Source organism: Rana temporaria, chromosome 1 (genome assembly GCF_905171775.1).
Source record: "Rana temporaria chromosome 1, aRanTem1.1, whole genome shotgun sequence".
Classification (NCBI taxonomy): Eukaryota; Metazoa; Chordata; class Amphibia; order Anura; family Ranidae; genus Rana; species Rana temporaria.
Window position 1 is genome coordinate 494,723,408 of NC_053489.1, and position 26,999 is coordinate 494,750,406.

The 26,999-nt window shown below is 42.6% G+C and overlaps 1 protein-coding gene across 1 annotated transcript in view; it reads left to right on the forward strand.

The window, feature by feature from the left end:
- The window catches only part of FGF2 (fibroblast growth factor 2), a 73,408-nt gene that overhangs the window by 32,507 nt on the left and 13,902 nt on the right, over positions 1 to 26,999 (forward strand). Inside the window, exon 2 of the mRNA XM_040330531.1 lies at positions 6,638 to 6,741. Within this exon, the coding sequence (XP_040186465.1) occupies positions 6,638 to 6,741 (104 nt within the window). The remainder of the gene's footprint in view (positions 1 to 6,637; positions 6,742 to 26,999) is intronic.

The window sequence follows — 26,999 nt, forward strand, 5'->3', positions numbered from 1 at the left end:
CCTACCATATATGGGCCATGTTACCTATTTGGTTACATCCTCTCCGACATAGTGGGGATTTTTCCTGTTGCTATCGTTGGACTTTCTCAGGTGTTAGATACAGTGGCGGTGCGTCCATAGTGGGCACTGGAGCACCGCCCCCTCTCTCCTGCACCCATCAATCAACAATACATAGATTAATGCATTGCATGAATCTATGTATTGTTGCCGCTGCTGCCCACTATTCAGATGTCCGGCACCCTGTTGAGCGCCGGCCATCTGAATAACAGCGGTGGGCGTGTTTTGAAAGTGCCTGATTAGAGCGAGATGCTCTAATAGGCTTCCCGATTAGAGCCTGCAGGCTCTAATCGGCTTCCAAATGGTTAACCAGAGGGCGCACAGGCTGTGTGTTTCCTGGTTAACTAGTGCTGTGTTAGGGAATCGCTTCCCTAGCACTGACCCACCTCCCAGCCAATCAGGTGCACCGGGTCTGGTTACCGGTCACCTGATTGGCTGAAGCGACATGGAGGGCGGGAGAAGACATTGAGGGAGCGTGGAGAGGACAGGGCTGACTCAAGGAAGGTAAGTGCCAGGCTAAGGGGAAACTGGCTGCATTTGGGGGCACAAACTCGCGGCAATTGGGGGCACAAACTGGCAGCAATTGGGAGACAAACTAGCTGCATTTGGGGGCACAAACTGGCTGCATTTGGGGGGACAAACTGGCTGCATTTGGGGGCACAAACTGGCTGCATTTGGGGCACAAACTGGCTGCATTTGGGGGGAAAAACTGGCTGCAATTGGGGTGACAAACTGGCTGCATTTGAGGGGACAAACTGGCTGAATTTGGGGGACAAACTGGCTGCAATTGGGGGCACAAACTGGCTGCATTTGGGGGCACAAACTGGCTGCAATTGGGGGGACAAACTGACTGCAATTGGGGGGACAAACTGGCTGCATTTGGGGGCACAAACTGGCTGCATTTGGGGGTACAAACTGGCTTTAATTGGGAGCACAAACTGTCTGCAATTGGGGGGACAAACTGGCTGCATTTTGGGGCACAAACTAGCTGCATTTGGGGGGACAAACTGGCTGCATTTGGGGGGACAAACTGGCAACATTTGAGGGGACAAACTGGCTGCATTTGAGGGGACAAACTGGCTGCATTTGTGGGGACAAATGGCTGCATTTGAGGGGACAAACTGGCTACATTTGAGGGGACAAACTGGCTGCATTTGAGGGGACAAACTGGCTGCATTTGAGGGGACAACTGGCTGCATTTGAGGGGACAAACTGGCTGCATTTGAGGGAGCAAACTGGCTGCATTTTAGGGGGCAAACTGGTGGCGTTTGATGGGCACATTGGCTGTGTTTAATGGGCACAGTGGCTGCATTTGGGGGGACAAACTGGCTACATTTAAGGGGACAAACTAGCTGCATTTGGGAGGACAAACTGGCTGCAATTGGGGGGACAAACTGACTGCAATTGGGGGGACAAACTGGCTGCATTTGGGGGCACAAACTGGCTGCATTTGGGGGTACAAACTGGCTTTAATTGGGAGCACAAACTGTCTGCAATTGGGGGGACAAACTGGCTGCATTTTGGGGCACAAACTAGCTGCATTTGGGGGGACAAACTGGCTGCAATTGGGGGCACAAACTGGCTGCATTTGAGGGGACAAACTGGCTGCATTTGGGGGGAGAAACTGGCTGCATTTGAGGGGACATACTGGCTGCATTTGGGGGGACAAACTGGCTACATTTGAGGGGACAAACTGGCTGCATTTGAGGGGACAAACTGGCTGCATTTGAGGGGACAACTGGCTGCATTTGAGGGGACAAACTGGCTGCATTTGAGGGAGCAAACTGGCTGCATTTTAGGGGGCAAACTGGTGGCGTTTGATGGGCACATTGGCTGCGTTTAATGGGCACAGTGGCTGCATTTGGGGGGACAAACTGGCTACATTTAAGGGGACAAACTGGCTGCATTTGGGAGGACAAACTGGCTGCAATTGGGGGGACAAACTGACTGCATTTGGGGGCACAAATTGGCTGCATTTGGGGGCACAAACTGGCTGCATTTGGGGGGACAAACTGGCTTCAATTGGAAGCACAAACTGGCTGCATTTGGGGGCACAAATTGGCTGCATTTGGGGGCACAAACTGGCTGCATTTGGGGGGACAAACTGGCTGCAATTGGGGGCACAAACTGGCTGCATTTGAGGGGGCAAACTGGCTGCATTTGGGGGGACAAACTGGCTGCATTTGGGGGGACAAACTGGCTGCATTTGAGGGGACATACTGGCTGCATTTGGGGGGACAAACTGGCTGCATTTGAGGGGACATACTGGCTGCATTTGAGGGGACAAACTGGCTGCATTTGAGGGAGCAAACTGGCTGCATTTTAGGGGGCAAACTGGTGGCGTTTGATGGGCACATTGGCTGCGTTTAATGGGCACAGTGGCAGCAATTGATGTTTTTTTTTAAGTTTGTTCTCGCCTCCCAAACATTTGGAGCACCAGTCGCCACTGGTTAGATACCATCTTGCTAAACACTTGTAATTCACTTCTATTGTTTTTATATCAGTCGCGCATTTGTGTACCCCACCTAGTGAAACTTCTCCTAATTGATTCCTGTTGTGCATTCCATGTTGGTTTGAAGCAATGAAAAAGGCAAAAAGAAGCATTTTATATTAACATTGTTAGGTGTATATATATATAAAAGATGTATACATGCACTGCAGATGAATGGGTGTAATCTCCTAAGTTATTCTCATCTCTTGCTTACAAGGAAAATGTGCATGTTGTACAGTGTCATTATATCTCACATTTTCTTGCTATTTATCATTCTTAAAGTGACCCTGTCATCACAGGGTCATTAACTAAAAAACAATAGCCCCTGGAAGACGTCACCATTTGACGAAACGGCGTAGGGAGGAGAGGCATGCAGACGTCACCAACTTAGAGAACGCTATCATCCCGGAAAGGACGGGCGGAATAGTTTTTAAGCCGGTCGGCTTGACATTTATACACGCACTTATACTATCTACTCTTGTAAGTGCAATCTTTTTTATCCAATAAAATACACATACAGTACTTCACTATGGTAGTATTTTATATATTTACATGGGGACTTCTGTTATGGGAGAAATATTGAGGATTCCTGAGATGCGGAGGAGATAGGTGTCTAAAACCCAGATTGAGAGACCCTGGGCGGGGATAACTAGCCACACGCTGTCACGATCTCACACAGGAGATCAGTGAAGTCGGTAAGGAGACATTATATCAGAGGTGGAGGAACCTTTTCTATAAAGATCACGGCACTTTTTTTACATTTTCCTTTACCTTCTTTTATTCACTAGAGGACTATTTTATCCAATATGATTATGTGAACAGTTTTCACCCTTATTCTTTTTCTTTCATGGTTTGCTTCAATGTGAACCATAACTGAAGAGTTTGCTCTACATGCGGAGAATTTTGTTCAGCACTTAATTTTGATGTTTATATTTCATTTAATTTCATATTTGATTCGCTGAATTTTGATTCACGATTTGTCACGTTAGAGTTTCAACCATTTATTGCAGCGCAGCTACGTATATATAATTTATATATATTTTTCTACACTAAAAAACCATAGCCCTATAAAAGAAGAGGTAACTATACTTACATTTCTAGCAGCTTGTGCCCTGAAGTATAGCTGCTACAGTGCTGTTTCAATGAATACCTGCTTCTTCTGCCACCTGCACTGTTGTCTTATTTGCATGCAGCAGGGAGAGGAGGTATTGAATCAATCTAGCCAATCGAATACCTGCAGCGGCTGGGAAAGCAGCAGCGTTTCAAGACACAGGCCACAGAGCTAAGTTTTTTCCCCATGTGATTATAGGGTCACTTTAAAGTGGACCTACACCACAAAATAAACTTTGGCTCCCTATGTAAATACCCATTCTCCTAGTTAAAAAAACAGGATTTTTGTACTTGCCATAAAATCTTTTCTTCAATAAGGCTATCTTCATCTCCTACAGGAGATTGGATAGCTATAACCCCACTAATCTCCATTTTTTGGAAAAGCAGAAGTAGGAGTGGATTAAAGATGCAGAGGTGGAACCTGTGTCCCCCAACTAACTCCAAGAAAAGGATTTTATGGTGAGTAAAAAAAATCCTGTTTTATTTATTATTCATTAGGGAACACCTAATTCTGAGACTTTTATCCCTTGCAGTGGGGTTGTGACCACGCTGTAAGGGTTAATTGCTCATTTAGGTCTAGGTGTCACGTTAAAGTTGTTTTTTTACCCTTTCCATGCTGCTAGACTGGCCCTAGCAGCATATTCTCCCCCTACAATCTAGTGGTCGAAGGTCCTGGTGTCATCAAGACCAATGCAGGGTCCATAGCCCTGCAAAGGATGTGATGACACTGAAATGTGTGGGAGCATCATATGCCAATGGAGCAGAAGATCAGGTAAATTAGAGTGTTTCTCCTCTCCCCTAGACTAAACAAACAGCCCCATTGCAAGAGATAATTTTCAGTTGAACTTTAAATCTCTAGGCTTGAGTGATGATCTGCCTAAGCCACCTAGCAATGGTAAAGCAATAAACAAGTTGTTCTTTCTGGGGACCCTCAGGAACAAGGAAAATAAGTCGGTCCCATAAGTGAAGCTGTAGCTGAGAGATACACTCAAACAGCCTGCACCACATCTAAACAATGGAGGATTATCTCCTTGGGATATACCGAGCAGGACAGAGAGATGGAGCAGTGAACCCACCTTAGGGAGAAAGTAGGCCTTAGATCTCAAGAAAAGGCTGTCTAGAAATGGTGCTGATAACTCTTGCCTCACAGAGGAGATGGCAACACAACAAACTACCTTGTGAGTGAAAGTAGACAGAGAAATCTCCCTTGTGGGTTCAAAGGCAGGTTTTTGAATAACCGGCAGAACCAGGTTTAGGTCCCATGAAGTCACAGGTCGATGTACAGGGGGACTTTGTAAGCGACACCCTGACAAAGGCTTTCACCAGAGAATGAGTGGCCAGAAATCTTTAGAAATTAATCACATTAGCCCAGATCTGACCTTAGAATGACTACAGGGTCCAAACATGGAAGCAAAGAGTCAGGCCTCGTACACACGGCCGAGGAACTCGACGTGCCAAACACATCGAGTTCCTCGTCGAGTTCAGCCCTGAAGCCGCCGAGGAGCTCGGCGGGCCGAGTTCTCCCATAGAACAACGAGAAAATAGAGAACATGTTCTCTATTTTCTCGACGAGTTCCTCGGCGGCTCCATCGGGCCGAAAGTGTACACACGACAGAGTTTCTCGGCAGAATCCGGCTCTGACCGAGTTTCTCGCCGAATTCTGCCGAGAAACTCTGTCGTGTGTACGAGGCCTCAGAAGCTTGTCTTGTAAAGAAAAAATCTCTGGACTAAACCGTATCTAGTATGAGAGTTCCAGCACTGATTTATGAATGTTCAGGACCCAATTGAACCTCTGCAGAGTCTGATAAACATTGTCAAATAGGCCTGTGTTGACTGCTCTATCAGGAGAAGGTTGTCCACTATGGATATGGCTTGTGAATAAAGCAGAGCAAGTACAGAAGCTAGCACCTTGGTGAAGACAAGCTTCAGTGGGCATATCAAAGAGAAGAGAATAACCACTCCTCAGAACATAAATCACTCCTCAGCACAGAAATCATCACTCTCTAAAATAGAAATCTTCATTCCCCAGCACACAACATCCTCACTCCCCAGCACAGAAATCACATTTTAGCACAAAGATCCCCATCTCTCTAGCATCCCCCTGCCAAGCCACTAAAATGTATATTCTTCCAAACAAAAATCCCCACTCCCTGCACCAACATCCACACATTTTTGTGCTGGGGAGTGGAAATTTTTATGCTGAGAAGTAGGGATTTCCGTTCTGGGGTGTGGGGAATTCTGCACATTGTCAGAATACAATAGTGGGTGAGATCCCTGCATCAACGTCATTTGTTTTGATGCAGGGATCTGTCAGGTTTTTGTTTTTAGAGAGGCAGTCTATGTTCGGGACTGAAAACTCTTTCGTTCAAAATCCTTCCCCAAAGGATAAGTTGTCTTTTTATTTATTTTTTTTGTGCAGAAATATGGATCCACTTACATTAAAATCTTTGCTAAGCACTTTTTTGTATCTGAGCTGTCTGCCTAACTTAAATCTATAAATCTAGTGCATTTTGTATAGAAAGAGAAAAATTGTACTAAAAAGAATAGTAATTTGTTTTGATGCAGGGATCTGTCAGGTTTTTGTTTTGTTAAACCCACTTGTTAAACGGAAAAAAAAACTGAACGTGTATAGCCTGCTTTGTGGTGGTGAGGCTCATACTTTCATTGGAGTATTTTATATGTTTGTGTGTCCCTTTGCTGTGGCCACTCTTATTTGCCCACTGTTATTGTATGCTTGACCACACAAGCTGTGGTTGACATTTGCATAGTCTTGGGTTTTAGTTACTCCCTGGGTGATCTGAAGATGATTTACACATAGAAGGACTTTATAGACTTTGGTTAGATGAGCCCACAGGTTCATTTTAAATTAGAGCATTTGCCAAAAGTTCTAACCTGTTATAACAGATAAATGTTAGCTAGCAGATGAAGAACTGTTTACATTTAAGTAATTCATCTTATTTTATATTTTTCATTCTGCAGTTAAATTGCAACTTCAAGCAGAAGACAGAGGTGTTGTTTCAATCAAGGGAATCAGTGCAAACCGCTATCTTGCCATGAAGGACGATGGCAGGCTAATGGCACTAGTGAGTATTTCCTAAATGTTTTATGTGCAATAATTGTGATTATGTTTGTTTTTTTTTGCTCCAAGTTAAAATACGGTATGAACAAAGCATTTACCACCTTAAGTGCTCATAAAGACTAAAAGTACTTATTTAATAAAGCTAAAATCCATATGTAGATGCAGTACTCTATGGCAGGCAAACAATTTGTTTCTTCATTGTTTTGACTGAATTCAATATGTGGTAAAGCTGATTCTACTTATGACTCTATATATGAAGCATAATAATTTCTAAGTGTAGTTAGGTGCTTAAAATAGAGACAAAGAGCAATTTAGAACACTGCTGCAGTGCTTTCTGGGTCTCAACTGGACTTCAGCTGAATGGGTTAAGTCTACCTCTCCTCCATCCATTAGGGGGAGCTGACAAGCAGAAGAAAGTGGGCAGCGTTGAATAATGGGAGATGTGGTGCAGGGGAAGGAAAATGCTAAGGGAGTCAATGGACTTCAGAACTACTGTTCCAAATGCAAGCCATGTATAAGGTGAGCTGTATTTTAACAGGCTGAATGCTAAGAAGATTTATTTTTGCTGAAAGGAGACTGAGATGTACACATCACTGCTCCTGTGTGCATATCAACCTTCTACAAGCCTATGACAGTGTGCTGAGGACTGGAGTCGCTCCAGGCAGTTCCAAAAGTGAGTTGATATCTGAACAGCGAGACCCATATTGCTGTATCGTTGGGCTCATGAGAGGACACTGCTGCCATTAACTTGTTGCTGCTAGCAGAGACTGAGCACATAGGGGCTGGCCATCTAAACTGCAGCATTATTTACTGAATGCAGACTTTACTGGGACTGTACTCATGTGCATCACCATACAGGCTGAGCCCCAACACTAGCCAGCCGAAGAACTAAGGCTAAAGACTGCTCACTTAGGTATCTCCTTCACATGAACTTTGTTGTCCATAGTAAGTCGTAGGGTACCTAATTAGGGAGTCCTAAATTTCATTACTGTCATTCATATCGAGTGCACTCCAAAGTAGTTATAGCCTACTGTTTACAGAATCTCAGTATTGATTATTATTGCTGTTACTGTTTTCTAATGCCATTATATATTGCTGATTTTGTGGATTAACAGCTTTACACTAATTTAACAGCACAGAACTCTATTTTATGCTGCTGTAGCCTGGTGAACATATTGACTAGGGAATGGCAATTGATCTAATCCAGAATAATGTAGTATACATTTGCCTAACCTGGTGTGTCAGTGGGGCTGAGGTTGTTCTCAGAGTCATGTCAGAAAAACAAAAAACCCAATCTACCAAGGGGCACTACATAGGGAAATCTGTATAGACGCTACAAATTGTTGGAGCTCTTGCCATTTCCCTGAAAGTAATTATTCCACATTGCCAAGTCTAGTGTGAAGTTTGTATTCATTCATTAATTCAGAAACTGGCAGACACCTTGGAAAGATGTAACTTTATCTAATTAGTAAACTAATACTGTATAGGTGTGTATTAAATGTGACCTAAAGCTTTAGAAATATATTTTGTAGTTACATAGTGACAGCTGTAATATGGGGAGATAAGCATCACCAGACTTCCGTTTGTAAAAGTAAACAGTCTTTATTATCCACTCAAAGGCAAGCAAACAAAATAGTTTCCTTTAGCAAAACAAATGAAAAACAGTCCACAATCGTGGTAAGATGGAAATAATATGTTGGCTTACTGCTAGTATACCAATCCCACACCAGGGTTTAACCACTTCCTTACTGGGCACATATACCCCTTCCTGACCAGGTGAAATTTCAGCTTGTGGCACTGTGTCACTTTAACTGACAATTGCGCGGTCGTGCGACGTGGCTCCCAAACAAAATTGACGTCCTTTTTTCCCCACAAATAGAGCTTTCTTTTGGTGGTATTTGATCGCCTCTGCGGTTTTTATTTTTTGCGCTATAAACAAAAATAAAGCGACACTTTTGACTTGTTGACAAGTGGGTGACTAAAGCGCTAGCCAACAGTGAAAATTAAAAGTGACCAGTGAAAAACAAAATGCTGCTCAAATCTAAAATGTGCTAACAACAAATAAAGGTCTGAATAAAGAATGATGAGCGCAAACTGAAAATCTAAAAGTGAATATAAAGACAGTCCATAGGGGACTGATAACAATCAATAAAGATATGCAGTGAATTCAAAATTAGTGAAATAACCCAAAACTGATAATAAATCCAAAAATAAAAGTCCAAATATATAAATCAAAGTTTGGATAAATCAATCTAATGTGCCAGTGATAAACAAAACTTCTGCACTTCGGGCATCAATGTGGACAATCTTGATAACTCTTTGCTTAGCCTGGGCTCACAGAGCGCTTACCTCCAGACACTAGGTCATGCGTGTCAACGAAATCCTCCCAAAACTGGAACAGAATCCAAACAGTGGGTAACTCGTGTTGCACGGAATCTTCCCAGTGCTGAGATAGAATCGAGTGGCGTTCTCTGTATCCAATACCAGTATAGGTCCAGGCGCAGCGAAGTCGACTCCACAGGATAGCCACAAGGTGTATCAGGAGCAAATGTAGAAATAAAAAGCTCTCATGGTGAAGTATGCAAGCACTTTAAAATTTAATAAAGGTAAAAATGTGCTTACATTGAAAAAACGAATAAAACGCCAAACAGCGGCACTTCCGGTGGACGGTCAGGGTGTCACGTCACTTCCGGTCACATCTAACTAGATGTGACCGGAAGTGACGTGACACCCTGACCCTAACTAGATGTGACCGGAAGTGACGTGACACCCTGACCGTCCACCGGAAGTGCCGCTGTTTGGCGTTTTATTCGTTTTTTCAATGTAAGCACATTTTTACCTTTATTAAATTTTAAAGTGCTTGCATACTTCACCATGAGAGCTTTTTATTTCTACATTTGCTCCTGATACACCTTGTGGCTATCCTGTGGAGTCGACTTCGCTGCGCCTGGACCTATACTGGTATTGGATACAGAGAACGACCCTCGATTCTATCTCAGCACTGGGAAGATTCCGTGCAACACGAGTTACCCACTGTTTGGATTCTGTTCCAGTTTTGGGAGGATTTCGTTGACACGCATGACCTAGTGTCTGGAGGTAAGCGCACTGTGAGCCCAGGCTAAGCAAAAAGTTATCAAGATTGTCCACATTGATGCCCGAAGTGCAGAAGTTTTGTTTATCACTGGCACATTAGATTGATTTATCCAAACTTTGATTTATATATTTGGACTTTTATTTTTGGATTTATTATCAGTTTTGGGTTATTTCACTAATTTTGAATTCACTGCATATCTTTATTGATTGTTATCAGTCCCCTATGGACTGTCTTTATATTCACTTTTGACTTGTTGCTGTAATAAATAGCCCAATTTTGAAAAAAAAATAAAAAAAATTCTCAGTCTAGGCGATACGTATTCTTCTACATATTTTTGGTATAAAAAAAAGAAATCGCAAGAAGCGTCTGGTTTGCGCAAAAGTTATTGCGCTTACAAAATAGGGGACAGAATTCTTATTATTTTGTCTTATTTTGTTTTACTACTAATGGCAGCGATCAGCATTTCTTTTTATAACTGCGACATTATAGCGGACACATCGGACACTTTTGGCGCCATTCACATTTATACAGCGATCAGTGCTATAAATATGCACTAATTACTGTATAAATGTGACTGGCATTGAAGGGGTTAACACTCGGGGTGAGGAAGGGGTTAAATGTGTACCCTGAATTGTGTTCTAACTGTGGGGGGAGGGGGGTGACTGGGGGAGGTGACCGATCTGTGTCCCTATGTACAAGGGACACAGATCGGTCTCCTCTCTCCCCTGACAGGACATGCATCTCTGTGTTTACACACAGAGCTCCACGTCTTGTCCCTGTAGCCGCCGATCCCAAGTGCCTGGTGGACATCACGGCCGCCAAGCACTCGCATCGGCATCTCAGCGATGCGGCAAGCACGCGCGCGCCCGCGCCGCAGACTGCGCGCGCAGGCCGTAAAAACACGGCCAGTCAGAGAAGTAGAACCACCCTGTGGCCGTAAAAAGTCGTACGGCCGTCGGGAAGTGGTTAAGCAGCGTTTAAACAGCACCTCAGACAATTCAAACTTGCTCAAAGCTATGAACCACTCTACCTCGTAGATAGGTATTGACTCCTTTTAGGGTCTCCCCTGCAGGCAGGTTATCCCTTTCAGGGTCGAGGTTTAGGGTCAAGGCTCTTTGCCACCCAAAGCCTCTACGATGTCAGGTCCCGAATGAGGACTGAGGGAACTGTAAATCAGTCCTCCCCTCTCCAACTGGACTACCCCAAAGCACCTCACCTTGCATGGATGAGAATCCCTAAGTACCCAATACTGTCTCTTATTGTCCCCCTTAAACGAACCACAACCTAAACAATGGGGACACATAACTCCTATTCAGGACACATCAAATGTAAGTTTGATTCAACAAAGATAAGATTCAATAGTTTAAGCACTGAATTTATCTTTATCTTGCACCTAAAAAATAACCCTGCACTTGTCAGTCATTTTAGAGAGGCAGTCTATGTTCGGGACTGAAAACTCTTTCGTTCAAAATCCTTCCCCAAAGGATAAGTTGTCTTTTTATTTATTTTTTTTGTGCAGAAATATGGATCCACTTACATTAAAATCTTTGCTAAGCACTTTTTTGTATCTGAGCTGTCTGCCTAACTTAAATCTATAAATCTAGTGCATTTTGTATAGAAAGAGAAAAATTGTACTAAAAAGAATAGTAATTTGTTTTGATGCAGGGATCTGTCAGGTTTTTGTTTTGTTAAACCCACTTGTTAAACGGAAAAAAAAAACTGAACGTGTATAGCCTGCTTTGTGGTGGTGAGGCTCATACTTTCATTGGAGTATTTTATATGTTTGTGTGTCCCTTTGCTGTGGCCACTCTTATATACAAATTGATAAATCTTACATTTCCATTCTGTAGGTTTCCTTTCCTTTCTGTAAGAAAAAAAGAAACCCCCCCCAAAAAAAAAAAAAAAATCTGTTTTTAGTGTCCCCATCGCAAACAGATTATAGGGACTCCATGGGGAAGATATTTAAAAATGAAAAGCTGTTTGCAGCGACTACCCTTCTCAGCATGTTATAGCTGGTTATAGTTGAGTTGGGTACAGGCATTGCACACCTCCCACTTATTCTCAATGTTTCTAACTTGGTAGAGGGAATTAAAATTGTTCTAATCACATCTGGCTGGTGGACATCAGATGTGAATATGCTTCAGCTGCTTATTGAATCTTACATGGAGAAACCCTTATTTTTCAGTACAGTTAAGTGAACTTTCCCAGGTTTTATTCACTAAAGCCTCGTACAAACGACCGAGATACTCGACGGGTGAAACACATCGTTTTGCTCGTCGAGTTTCTTGTTAGGCTGTCGAGGAACTCGACGTGCCAATTTTCTCCATTCCCGTCGAGGAAAAAAAGAGTACATGCTCTCTTTTTGGCTCGTCGAGTTCCTCGACAGTTTCCTCGTCGAAAAATGTACACACGACCGGTTTCCTCGGCAAAAAAAAAAACAGCAAGAAGTTTCTTGCTGGTTTTTGCAGAGAAACTCGGTCGTGTGTACGAGGCTTGAGAGTTCATCAAATCCAAACTAGAACAAGCGATATATGACTGGCATAAGAGCCTTATGCTAGTCATATCTTAGGCTGCAGTCGGCGTAACAAGGTTCCTGAATCAGGAGCATTCGAAACGCCGGCGCAAGTAAGCAATTGCGCTGCGTAACTATGGTTACGCAGACGCAATTGCTTTTTGAATCTGGGCCAATGTCTTTAGAACCACTTCATGGCATTCCCCAAGAATGGTCTTCAAAGAATTTGTGTTTATCCTTTACAACTGTTTTAAGACTGCACATGGTGTTAGGGAATAGAACAATTTTTTATGGACAGTGTAAAATGGCAGTGCATATTTGGCTGTGGAATTTTTTTTTTTTCTTGTACAATTAGCTTGGCTTACATACAGCAGCAGAACCTCAATTGGATTCATTGAAGTTTGTAAAATAGATTTTTTTTCAAGTACTTTTAGCAGTGATCAAGCAGTATTTGACCCGCTTTGACCAGCAGATAGAAATTGGCCAGTAGTTCACATAGGCTGTCCCTATTCTCACTAATAGCAAAACTGTGCTGCCACTGGCCAATTTCTGTCGGACTCTCACAAATTTTTGACTGCAGGTCATACAGCAATCTAAAATTACCCATCAGCAGGACATTTGTAAGGAGCAAGAATGTACAAAAGACAAAAAAGTAAGGTGTTTTAAAGAAGTTAAGCCGGCCATAGACAGATTGAAATACGGGTGGTTCAGCAGGCCAGGAACCGGAAGAATTTCTATCCATTTATGGGCTGGCTGGTTTTACCAATGTCAATCTATTGATTGACTTTTGTGCAAACCGCCTGTTGTTTTTTTTTTATAATATAATATTGCTGCCGGCAGCAGCAGTACACTTTGTAATCCGACGGCTGAGAAACCCCCAACTGTCAGAACACAATAGCGCAGCGGGAGGGATTTCCCCATCAACACTAAATAAGTTAATGGGGAAATTAAGCGATTTTCTTTCCTTCAACCGCTAAATGTCCGGCCCGCCAGTGCACATGATAAATTTGCATGCACCTGGCCCGCAGGCAGTTTAACCACAGTCGAGTTTTTTGGGATAAGAACCGATACGGCTAAGAAGCCACTCGACTGTTATCCCAAACAGCTCACCAAGACTTTCCCATCCCACCATGAGGCCCAATCGATCAGCCGGCATGTCCGCCGGCTGCCTGTAGACTCGAACGGAGCTGTAATCGGCTTTGATCGGGTCTCGGATCTAGTAACCCATAAATGTGACAAATTTTAAAAAATTACAGCATTCAAAACAGCCAAACTTGGCGTTCTGAATGCTTTTAGATGCAAAGGAGGGATTTGGGGTCTTATAGACCCCAGATCCCTCCATATAGAGTACCAAGCATTGCCTATTACTGTCAAAAGGGATGTTTACATTCCTTCTGACAGCAATAAAAGTGATCAATTTTTTTTTTTAAGGGACCATGTAATAAAAAAAAAAATTAAGTGCCTCATCCCTCGTGCTCATACGCAGAAGCAAACGCATACATAAGTCACGACTGCAAATGTAAACAATGCTTAAACCACACGTGTGACGTATCACCATGATTGTTAGAGCGAGAGAAATAATCTAGCACAAAGCCATCCTCTGTAACTCTAAACTAGTAACCTGTAGAAATTTTTAAAGCGTTGCCTATAGAGATTTTTAAGTTCCACAAGTGTGCGCAATTTTAAAGCATAACGGGGGTCTGTGTAATATGCAGGGGGGCTGTGTGATGTAAAGTGGTCCAGAGGTGCAGGGCTGTGTAATGTAAAGTGGCCCAGAGGTACAGGGGCTGTGTAATGTAAAGTGGCCCAGAGGTACAGGGGCTGTGTAATGTAAAGTGGCCCAGAGGTACAGGGGCTGTGTAATGTAAAGTGGCCCAGAGGTACAGGGGCTGTATAATGTAAAGTGGCCCAGAGGTACAGGGGCTGTGTAATGTAAAGTGGCCCAGAGGTACAGGGGCTGTGTAATATAAAGTGGCCCAGAGGTACAGGGGCTGTGTAATGTAAAGTGGCCCAGAGGTACAGGGGCTGTGTAATGTAAAGTGGCCCAGAGGTACAGGGGCTGTGTAATGTAAAGTGGCCCAGAGGTGTGGGGCTATGTAATGTAAAGATGTCCAGATTATCATCTTAATTTATTAACAGGTAAGTGGAAAAAGGTTGCTGCCCCCTGATTTAGTATCTGTTATTTTAACCATTAATAGAATTGTTAGCTGACAGCTAAGATACCAAAATAAGCCCCTTAGATATGCAATTGTTATATTTTTGTCTGAATAGATTGATACATAAATTTGCATAGTCAGAAAGAATTAGGAGAACAAATGCAACATGCATAGCCTTAAAAAATAATAAAGGGGGCTGTTTCAACAAATTCATTGTACAAACAATGATCATTAAGATTTACATCAAGTGGATTCCATCTATACATTTACCTGAGTACAAATTTTCCTTTTTTTAAGCAATGGACAAAGTAGAAAGATAGAAAAATTAGGACAGAAAGACAGAAAAAAAGTGCTCCATCCAGTTTGCCTGTGATTTAGAATTTTTGGTTTTGAATTTTTTTTGTTGTTAGTTTTTTATTTTAGTTTTAACTTGTTTGTGAGTATAGGTCATTCTTTGCAATGTGAATTTTTTACCGCATTCAATACGCTAGCGCAAAATTGCCTTGCAAAGTGCATTTTACTGTATTTGTCTTTAAAGAATAAAACACTATTTCTTTTCTGCAGTCCCCCCTGATATGTTTTATCCCTCACACTTTCATGCTGTTATGTTAAACTGGATTGTTACATACAGTTTAAACCAAAGCTAAATATAAATTACCTATAAATTTAAAATTATGTTGTGAGCTTTAAAGACACGGGAACACTGGTCATAAAAAGACTTGATTCAAAGATGCCAGCGGAGCAAATAAAATGATCAAATCCAAGACTTGGCAGATTCTAACACAGCTAAATAAAGAAGGTGATGTTTCAATCTCCCTGCGTAATGGCACAATACGCTACTTGTTCTATACTGAAGACCTCTTGCTTTCTGTATGCTTTACCTTGCTTAGACAGAAATATTGAAATTAATGTTTAGAACTGAACGTAGTAGCTGTATGTGTACAGTACGATTTCCTATGCATTGGTATTAATTGTGAATATCTATGATTTGGCAAGAATAACTAAGTTAATGTTCTTGTTAATGCAGCAGCATACAGTAAAGCATTTATTGCTCCTTACCTAAATATTCTAAAATATACTGTATAGGAAAACATAAGTCAATATAAAAGTGGAAAAAAAACCTTGACTGTTGACAGCACCAATTAAAAAGCATGTATTTATTATGGCTTCTGTCTAATTTGGCCCTAGTATGTGTATCTATGCATATGAGGTAGGCACCTAAGACCCCATTCACACTGGGGCGGTGCCTACATGGGGCCTTTCACACTGGGGTGGTGTCTACAGTGTGAGGACATTAGCGGTAGCTTTACCGCTGTTATAGGGGGCTCTTTTAACCCCCGCTAACTGCCGAAGAAAGGGTTAATAGTGCCCTAGTTGCAGCGCTGCCAAAGCGCTTTGCTGGCACTTTGGCAGCGCTGCCCAATCATTTCAATAGGTAGAGCATTGTGGGAAGGGTGTATACACCGCTCCAAAGATGCTGCTTGCAGGACTTTTTCTCCCGCCCTGCAGGCGCACTGCCCCAGTGTGAAAACACTTCGGCTTTCAGACTGGGGTGGCTTGAGAGGCGCCTTTCAGGCGCTATCTTTAGCACTAAAATGAACCTGAAAAGCGCCCCAGTGTGAAAGGGGTCTTAAGCCCCATACACACGGTCACACTTTTTGCCAACCAACTTCAAAATCTGCAAGTTTTCTAATTTGTCTGACCGTGTGTACGCTCCATCGGACCAAATTTTTCGGGTTTCATGCAACAAAAAGTTGGGTCTGCAAACGGACCAACTTTTCGGCAACAAAAGTCCGATGGTGCCTTGTCTGACCGTGTGTACAGCAAGCCAACCAACTTTTGTACAAAGTGCAAATACGCATGCTCAGAACCAATGTTAAAATCAACCAACAATAGCAGAAGTTAACCAAAGGGTGGCGGTAAAGAGCAGAAAAACCACGTGATGTTGGGTAATTTTTAGAAAAGTTTGCAGAAAGGTGTGACCGGACAAATCAATTAGGAAAAAAATCCAAGCGAAAGTTTGTTGGATGTGTGACCGTGTGTACGAGCCTTTAGATTGCAAGCTCCTTTAGAGCAGGGATGTCCCCCCTATACATTGTAAAGCGCTGCGTAAACTGTTGGCATATAATATATAATATATATAAATATATAAATCGTGTATAATAATAATAACAAACCTCCATATAATTATTCTCTGTATTACGGTTAGCGATGAGAAAATTGATTAGCAAAACCTCAGTTAGGACAAAGGCTGTGATCTGCACACCTCAGCTCTTAAGGCCCATACATACGATTGGATTTTCCGACGGTAATTGTGTGATGACAGGCCGTTGTCAGAAAATGTTACCGTTTGTATGCTCCATCGGACAATTGTTGTCGGATTTTCCGCCAACAAATGTTGGATAGCATGCTTTAAAATTTTCCTACAACAAATGTGTGTTGTTGGATTATCCGATCGTGTGTACAAAAATCCATCGGACAAAACTCCAAAGTACAAACACACATGCTCAGAAGCAATGCTAACCATAAGACAACATTAGCAGTTGCTAAAGAGCTGAAAAAACACGTAGTTTTGTGTTTGTTGGCTGACAATTCTTTGCCGTTTGTATGCAAGACAAGTTCATGGCGAACGCCCTTCGGACAAAAGTCTTACGCTTTGTCCGCAGAAAATCCGATCGTTTGTACCAGGCTTTAGAACAGAGATTTGCTTATAGCCTGCAAATCTGCTTTGGCCAGTTGTGATAGACCAATAGGAATGTGAAGAATTGGAAATTAGCAGCAAGTTGTAAGTTTTGGAGCATTGCCTGTCAGAACGGCAGGGCTTCGGAGGTTGCTGCAGGTGTGCAGGCGATTCAAGTTGGGAATATTTTATACCTGCAGCTGTTTGTTTCCGTCCCCATAACAGTCGCTTTAAGGTTCCATTTTCACCAGATGACTGTTATAAATGTTTTTTATTTCTTTGTTAGGTACAAAATGACAGTGCCTTTAAATTCCATACAGCTTTTATTGATCTATTAAGAAAGTAGAGAAAAAATACATCCATGTCAACAGAACTGACAGGAGATATATGAAATATATTAGAAGTTTATTAAAAAAATATATATAAAAATTGGCATTGTTTAAACTTTTTATATATATATAAAAAATAGCTAATATAGCAACTAAGGCCTCCGACGGACCAGTTTCAGCAGACATGTTCGGTCGTGTGTACGGCCGACCGGACAATTTTCCGGCGGATCGGACAGGTTTCCAGCGGACAAATGTTTCTTAGCATGCTAAGAAACATGTCCGCTGGAAGCCTGTCCGTCGGACATGTTCGGTCGTCTGTACGACTCACCGGACATGTTCGCTCGGCCGAAAGCCCTCGTATGCGTCAAAGTGATTCGACGCATGCGTGGAAGCATTGACCTTCCAGGGTCGCGCACGTCGCCGCGTCATCTTAGCAGCGACGGCGCGGCCACGTCACCGCGTTCGCTGTCCACGGGACTGTAAAATAGTTAAGTGGTTTCCTGTTTTAGTGCACAGAAGTAATAAAGTCTGTATTTTAATGGAATGTATTTATAACAAATAAAAAAAGCATATTGTGGTAGTAAAAAATAAAAAGTGGTGTCACGGAAAAGATTCTGTGCTCTGGGCTTGAATTGACAGAGGGGATCAACCTCAAGCTTTGGCTGAAACACAACAGCAAGCTTACTTGAAAACTTTCCCAATATTTCCAGTAACATCCAATACATCTGGGAGTATGAATGTTGCTTTGACCTAAAGTGTGTGCCATACCATTTAAAATACATTTGTAGCTACAAAGCCACATCATTTTAAGATGACTCAACCGGAAATGATCACTTACATAGATGAGTTATTAGAAATACAAATACTAATGTTAATAATTATGCTTATAGAATTTCATGCATCAAGCAGAAGGGTTATGTGTGTTTCGTGAAATGGATCAACATAGTAAAATAACTTAAAGTAAATGCATTTAATGACAGTAAGCTAAAGTACAATGTTTGTTGTCTTTCTGTCAATATACATTTTTTCCAATAGGTCTTGAGATAAAAAATCATTTAAAGTGATTGTAAACCCTTATATACACCCAGTAACTGGCCTCAGGTTATATAGAGAGATGAAACAAATCCTCTTACATAAGTTGTACCTGTTTATCTACAGCCCTCTTCCCCCTGCATCCATTCAAAGCACACAATTTACATAAGATCTCTCAGCTCTGAAGAGCAGGGGGAAGCTGAAATTACAGCAGCGAGGAGAGCTCTGAGAGCTGATTGGAGGGAAGCGACACACCCACCTTCAAAGAGTACACAGGGAGGGAGCTGAAGCTGCCAATCACAGTTTGCGCCCTCCCTGTCACCATATTTCTTGGGTAGTTGCAAGTACATTGTGACAATTGCCCTCATATAGTCAAGTTTTCCTATATTTCGCCTGTATATTTTCACAGCTGTTTGTTTGCTTCCTGTGTATTTTAATGATTGCCCATGTATTGTAGCAACTGTTTTCTGTCTCCCTATTGTAAATGGAGATGCCTGCTCAGCAGTTTCCGCTTCACCAATGTACTTTGCAACTCAATAGTTCTTGCCTTCTTCATGCTGATCCCCCTCCTTTCCGCCGGCGCCTCCATTGCCACTATGGGCACCTAGCCATGACAGATTTCGGCTTCACGACCGGGCACGCACTGCGCATGCGCGAGTCGCACTGCGCTCTCGGAGTGGACAGGCGATCTTCTGGGACCTGTCACGTGTCCCAGGAGATCGCCTAGAGGGAGGGGCCAACCTAGGTGGAGAGGAGGAGTCGCCTAGGCAGCCCTTAGGTGGAAGTCCCACTCCTAACGAAGCCTCCACTCCCCCCCAGAAAAATGACATGCCAAATGTGGCATGTAAGTGGGCGAGGAGTGCTTAAAGGGGAGTTCCACTTTTGGGTGGAACTCCACTTTAAGCAGTCCCTGTCACCAGCTTAAAAAATTTTAGGTAAAAGCACAGAAAAATTAAGTATTTTGGATTCTTATTTGCGTTTACAACCTCTTTGAATTTGCTAGAAAGCTTGACTACTCCAGGAAATGTAAATTCCTAATATGGCCCCTCCCTCCTTGGATGTCATAGCTCTTTTCTGGGAGTGTCTAATTGCTGGGCTGTACTGACCAAGCTCCTCTGTCCCTCCCCTTACCTTCCTACATAACCTTTTTCTAACTGATGGGAAGTTGTGAAGGGGAATACTATAGACCAGAGTGTCGTTTGAATGGCAGCTTTGAGTATGTTGACATCACATTGAAGATGGTGACACCCCGCAGCAGTCTCAGATCTTTCGGATGTCTACATAAGGAAAGCTTTTACCAGTAAAATGCATAAAATACATTAAATGCAGATATAATCCTAGAAAATGTTGTTAAAATGAATGGCTTGGTTTCTATGAGCCTTTCTACATCAGTTATGCTCGCCCTTACAAAAATGATCAGTGCCCTCACATGTGTTTTCTGCTATAGATGTCTGTACAGTTCAGTTCTATAAACGAAAAAATGATCCCCTCTGGCTGGCGTAGTGATGAAAGCCCCTGGTCTAAGCCTAAGTAACATCTGGCCTGCTAATGACATCTCCTCTCCTTACGCTCCGTGATAGTTTTTCTCCAGTGTAGTTATGTACAGCTTGTATAACAAATTTATATTATAATCTTCTCCATTACTTTCAATAGCAATGAATACCATGACTTTTTATTCCAAATCACTAATATGTACTGTAAGAAAATATTTGAGTATAATGAGTATAAGACAAGTTTCACACTAGCCAACTCCACAGTTGCGTGGTTTTCAGTGCAACTTTGGAGTCTGACTTTGATAAGACTTTGAAGTGACTTTGATAAGACTTTTACACTCTCTGGCATTGAAGCCGTGTCAAAGTTAAATCAACGTACTGTAGGAACCTTTTCTGAAGTTGCAGTGACTTCAGTAGTGTCTATTGGAATGGCTTCCATAGAGATACATTGCATTTCACATGTCCTGTGACTTTAGGTCTCACAAATTGGATCCTATAAGTCGCAGGAGTGTGAACTGAGCCTAAAGCCTCATAGACACGATCGGATTTCCATCAAATAGGTGGAATTTTGTCTGAAGGGCGCTGGCCGTGAACTTGTTCTGCATACAAACGGCAAAACCTTTCTTAGCTAACAAACAGAAACAACGTGGTTTTTCTGCTCTTTATCGCCACCTCTTGGGCAACTTCTGCTAATGTTGTGCTATGGTTAGCATTGCTTCTCAGCATGCGTGTTTGTACTTTAGATTTTTTTCCGATGGACTTTTGTACACATGATTGGATAATCCGACATCACATATTTGTTGTCGGAAAGTTTTAAAGCATGCTATCCAACATTTGTTGATGGAAAATCTGACAACAATTGTCCGATAGAGCATACAATTTTCTGACAAAACCTTGCCATCACACGTTTGTTATCGGAAAATCCGATCGTGTGTACGAGGCTTTAGACATGTATATGGTAAACACAAATTTTATATGAAAAATTCCACAAATAAAGCATTACAGCACTTAACAGCCTACAATGACAGCCTAAGTGAGGGGTCTCCAAACATTCTAAACAAAGGGCCGGTTTATTGTCCTTCAGACTCTTGGAGGGCCAGACTTTGGCCAGCGGGAGTGAAATCTTTCCTGGCATCAGTGGAAGTAAACATCTGGTATTAGGGGGAGCAATATTGCCCCATTGCTGGTATCATAGGGAGGAATAGTGCCCCATTAGAGTGGTGTCAGTGGGAGAAATGGTGTTCCATTGTCGGTATCAGATGGCAGAATAGGGTCTCGTATCATTGGGAGGGATACTGCTCCAAGGGCCGGATAAAGGCAAGCAAAGGGCCACATTCGGCCCTCGGGCCGCAGTTTGGAGACCACTGGCCTAAGTTAACCTGTTTATAAATGGACATGCATTTTGCCAGAAATAATAAAATCACTTTAAAACAGAAATCAGAAAGATTTGCCATTGTTTACAGAAAATTATTTCAGCTCCTCAGAATATAAAAAAAAAAGACATTATTGAGCAAATAAACAAAATCAACAGTTACATCAACAATGCACGCGGGTTTTAGCAGAACTGCTTAGAATTACACACTGCTTGGATACTGAATAATCATTTCTTTGTTTACAGAGTGATGACCATAATAACATGATGTAAATGCTGGCCCTGGAGTAGACACCTTTTTCTGTACAGTTATTATTACACAGGACAGATACTCAGGATATAAGAAGCCTTACACGCCATTTAGGGACAGCGTCACGCTATTTTTCCTAAACATTTCAGTCACAAAGATATCCATCCTATATTAATTTTATTTGCTAAGTACTATAAGGAAAAAGAACACGAATATCATTACAGCGATTTGTGGCTTTGGCTAGGGGACAATATTGTTCTAACACAGTAATGCCGGGTACAGACGATCGGACATTCCGACAAAAAAAACGTGGATTTTTTTCCGACAGATGTTGGCTCAAACTTGTCTTGCATACACACGATCACAAATGTTTTCGGAGATTGCGAACGTCAAGAACGTGGTGACGTACAACACATACGATGAGCCGAGAAAAATTAAGTTTGTTAGCCAGTGTGGCTCTACTGCTTGATTCCGGGCATGTGTGGAATTTTGTGCATCGGAATTGTGTACACACACTCTAGATTTTCGACAACAAGTTTTGTTGTCGGAAAATTTGAGAACCAGCTCTCAAATTTTTGTTGTCGGAAATTCCAACTGCAAATGTCCGATGGAGCCTTCACACGGTCTGAATTTCCGACAACAAGCTCCCATCGAACATTTGTTGTCGAAAATTCCGACCGTGTGTATGCGGCATAAGAATATTACTTTGAAAATTGGCATTCAGCTCGAGATAATGTAAAAACGACACTGTTTGAATCCTTTGTAAATAATTTCTTAAGCATTTCAATTTAAAATTAGACTAGAAAATTGAATTTCTGTTACTGACTTCTCTTCCTGTTTGACCTTACTTGCTCTCCTCCAAAATACCCACTATCATTATTGGTAACTTTAAGATCCCTGGTAATGTTAACAGCCTGGCTACATCTCAGCTTCTCAACTTAAACTCATCTTTTGACCTAACATAATAAACACTTCCACTTCCTCCATTGCTAATACCATTGACCTTGCATTCTCCCATCTCCGCCCTCCTGACAACTTCACCAACAAGCTCTTTCCTCTTTCTGATCACAACCTCATCAGTTTCAGGCCCCGTACACACCAGAGGAACTCGACGGGCAAAACTCATCATTTTGCTCGTCGAGTTCTGTGTGAAGCTGCCGAGGATCTCGGCGAGCCAACTTTCCTCATTGAACAATGAGGAAATAGAGAACATGTTCTCTATTTGGCTCGACGAGGAACTCGTCGGCTTCCTCGGCCGAAAGTGTACACACGGCCGGGTTTCTCGGCAGAATTCAGCTCCGATCGAGTTTCTGGCTGAATTCTGCCGAGAAACTCGGTCGTGTGTACGGGGCCTCACAGTATCCTTGTCTTCAACCACCTGTCCCTCCCAGCAGTAAATTATTGCTTCTAGAAACCTCCTTGACCACTTACAGTCTGGCTTTCGTGCGCAGCACTCCACAAAAACCTCCCTACTAAAGCTCACTAACGATTTACTAACTGCTAAAACCAACAACCATTACTCCATACTCTTATGCCGCGTACACACGATCATTTTTCATTTTCACTATCATTGAAAAAAAAAAAAAAGTTTTTCAGCATGTCCAAAAAACGAAGTTTTTCCAACTTCATCATTAAAAATGACGTTGCCCACACACCAAAAGCGCGGTGACGTACAACACGTACGACGGCACTCTAAAGGGGAAGTTTGGGCTTCTTTAGTTGATTCCGTGTTAGTAAAAGACGATTCGCGCTTTTCTGTCTGTTACAGCGTGATGAATGTGCTTACTCCATTATGAACGGTAGTTTTACCTGAACGAGCGCTCCCGTCTCATAACTTGCTTCTGAGCATGTGTGGGATTAAAACGTCGTTTTAGCCCACACACGATCATTTTTTACTACCCGAAAAATCGACATTTTTTAAAAAGACGTTAAAAAATACAGCATGTTCGAATTTTTATTTTGTCGTTTTTCAGAAGTCGAAAAACGAAGTGAAGCCCACACACGATCATTTTAAATGACGTTTTTAAAAACATTGTTTTTTTTTCATGCCGAAAAATGATCGTGTGTACGCGGCATAAGTACTAGACCTCTCTGCAGCCTTTGATACTGTTGACCACACACTCCTGGGGCCAGATTCACCTAGGAGGGCGTATCTTTGTGCGGGCGTAGCGTATCCTAGATACGCTATGCCGCTGTAACTTAGAGAGACGAGTACCGTATTCACAAAGAACTTGCGCCCTAAGTTACGGCGGCGTAGCGTAAATGGGCCGGGGGTAAGCCCGCCTAATTCAAACTAGGCTGGTAGGGGGCGTGTTGTATGGTAATGAATCGTGACCCCCACGTAAATGATGCACCTAACGAAAGGCGCATGCTCAGTATCACGTCGAATTTTCTCCGTAAATTACGCCGGCTCAATGTTTAGTCGCCCATCCCCATTCACGGACGACTTACGCAAACAACGTAAAATACGATGCTGTTCCGACGTTTCAGATGTCCATACCTAACATGACTTACCCCTGCTTTATGAGGGGTAAAGTTACGACGGTCGGACGCCTTACGTAAACAGCGTATTTTAATACGCCGGGCGCAAGTACGTTCGTGAATCGGCGTATCTAGCTCATTTGCATATTCAACGCGAAAATCAACGGAAGCGCCACGTAGCGGCCAGCGTAAATATGCACCTAAGATACGACGGCGTAAGAGACTTACGTCAGTCGTATCTTAGACAAATTCTGGCGTATCTGATTCTTTGAATCAGGCACCGAGATACGACGCCTCACATTCAGACTTACGACGGCGTATCTGGAGATACGCCGTCGTAAGTCCTTTGTGAATCTGGGCCACTCATGGGGCCCCCGGGCAATAGAAGATTATGGGGCCCCTGGGCTTACAGATGGCTACCACGCCAGGAGGCAGTGCAGAGGCGGGACAGCTAAAATCTCGGGATTTTCACATCAAAAGCATGTCGGTTTCGGACATATCAGGGACAGATGTAAAAAAAAACTGAGTTTTACATACTGTCCCTGGTTTTACTGAGCCTGGCAACCCTGATGGGGCCCCCTAGTGGCATGGGGCCCTCGGGCAGTGCCCGAGTGACTCAATGGTCAGTCCACCCCTGGCCCTAGTCTTTAAACTCCAGCTCCTTCAGTGTTACCTATAACGCTGTCTCCTCCTCTCCACTTCCTCTTTCTGTAGGGGTCCACCTTCTCTTCTCTATCTACACCTCTCTTGGTCTCTTGATAACCTCTAATGGTTTCCAATACCATCTTGATGCCGATCACACCTAAATCTATCTCTCTACTCCTCACTTCACTCCTTCAGTATCCTCTCACATTACTTGCTGACTGAAATATCAGCATTGACGTTGCACCACTTCCTTAAACAAAATCTCTCTAAAACCAAGCTGATAATATTCCCCCTCACTCGTGCCCTCCTCTACGACGTTTCCATAAAGATCAATAACACAACTATCAGTCCCTCCTCTCACGCCATGGTACTTGGTGTAATCCTAGACTCTTACCTGTTCTTTCGGCCCCAAATCCAATTGCTGTTAAAAGCTTGTAGACTTCACCTCGTTAACACCTATAAAATACACACATTTTTATCTAATGATACCACGAAGCTACTCATTCATTCCCTTGCACAATTAAAAAAAAAAAACATGCAAAGTTACATTTTTTTTCCAATTTTAAAGCCCATACTGAATATCTACATACTGTATATCTGTGTTCTAGTTTCTTTTGGGACACCCCTTTATTTCTCCCGGCATTATTTTTTGTAAATGATGATGAGGATAGAAAAACTAACAAACAACTAACTAAAATAGTTGTTAACGTGTTTCTCAAACATTTTATAGTTCTGATATGTATCTTTGTTACTATGTACTTGTATGAAAAATTATCCTGCTCTCTTTGCATTGCTTTCTTTGTGTGAAATACCTGGTGATCCTGCCAGTTTCCTATTTCAAACTGACCACACCAGGACATGGAACCATATCCACTTTGGGAACACAGGCTGCCTGTAACCCAAAGGTCAGACTTGTGCTGATACGTCCCCCTGCAGAGTCACTTACTGGGAAGATCAGTGTACGGATGTTTCTCTGCCTCGTACTGACAAGCCCTCCTGAAGTCTCCACCCCTAGCTCTCTTAACCCTTGCAGCTGAGAACAGAAGTCATGTAATCACTTACAGAAGAAGAAAAAATATATATATGCACTCTATATACATACAAATGTTTGCCTTGCAATTGTTTTTTTTTTTTTTTTTAAACTGAATGTGTTTTACGAGGTAAGGGTTCACATATACTTTAAGGGGCAGATTCACAAAGCAAGTAGGTGTAATTTCAAATTTCCTGCGTCGTATCTTTAGTTTGAATCCTCAAACCAAGATACGACGGCATTTGGGTAAGATCCGACAGGCGTACGCCTTCGGATCTTAGATGCAATACTTCGGGGCCCGCTGGGTGGAGTTTGCGTCGTTTTCCGCGTCGGGTATGCTAATTAGCTTTTTCCGGCGATCCACGAAGGTACGCGCGGCCGTAGCATTCTCTTACGTCGTCGCTAGTCGGCTTTTCCCGGCGTATAGTTAAAGCTGCTATTTCGTGGCGTATAGATAGACCTGCCATGTTAAAGTATGGCCGTCGTTCCCGCGTCGAATTTTGATTTTTTTTGCGCAAGTCGTCCGTGAATAGGAAAGGACGTAACTCACGTCTACGTTCAAAAAATGACGTCAGTGCAACGTCATTTCGCGCAAAGCAAGGCGGTAAATTTCAAAACGGAGCATGCGCAGTACGTTCGGCGCGGGAACGCGCCTAATTTAAATGATCCACGCCCCCTACCCGGATCATTTGAATTAGGCGGGCTTGCGCCGGAGGGATTTACACTATGCCGCCGCAACTTTACAGGCAAGTGCTTTGTGAATCAAGCACTTGCCTGCAAAACTTGCGGCGGCGTAACGTAAATGCGTTACGTTACGCCGCCGCAGATGTACCTGAATCTGGCCCTAAGTATCCAATGTACATGTGCAATATTGAAAAATTAGAATTTGTTAAAAGCCATTTTATTCCCACTGAAATAGACAGGCCAATATTTCCAGGGATATATCCGTCTAGACAGTGACAACAGAGTGTGGGATTTGTGATGCAGTTTCCCCAGTCAAGGTGTACTCCCTGAGGTTTGAAAAACATTCTTATTATTACCAGGAAACACTTAAGTATATGGTTCCACTAATACATTTACAGAAGAAAAGAGATGACCTGTGTTACTGTCTAAATATGTTCTGTTATGTTCTGCTGTATTCATAACCATCAGAATTGTTTTATTTAATACTATCTGGAGAAATTAGCT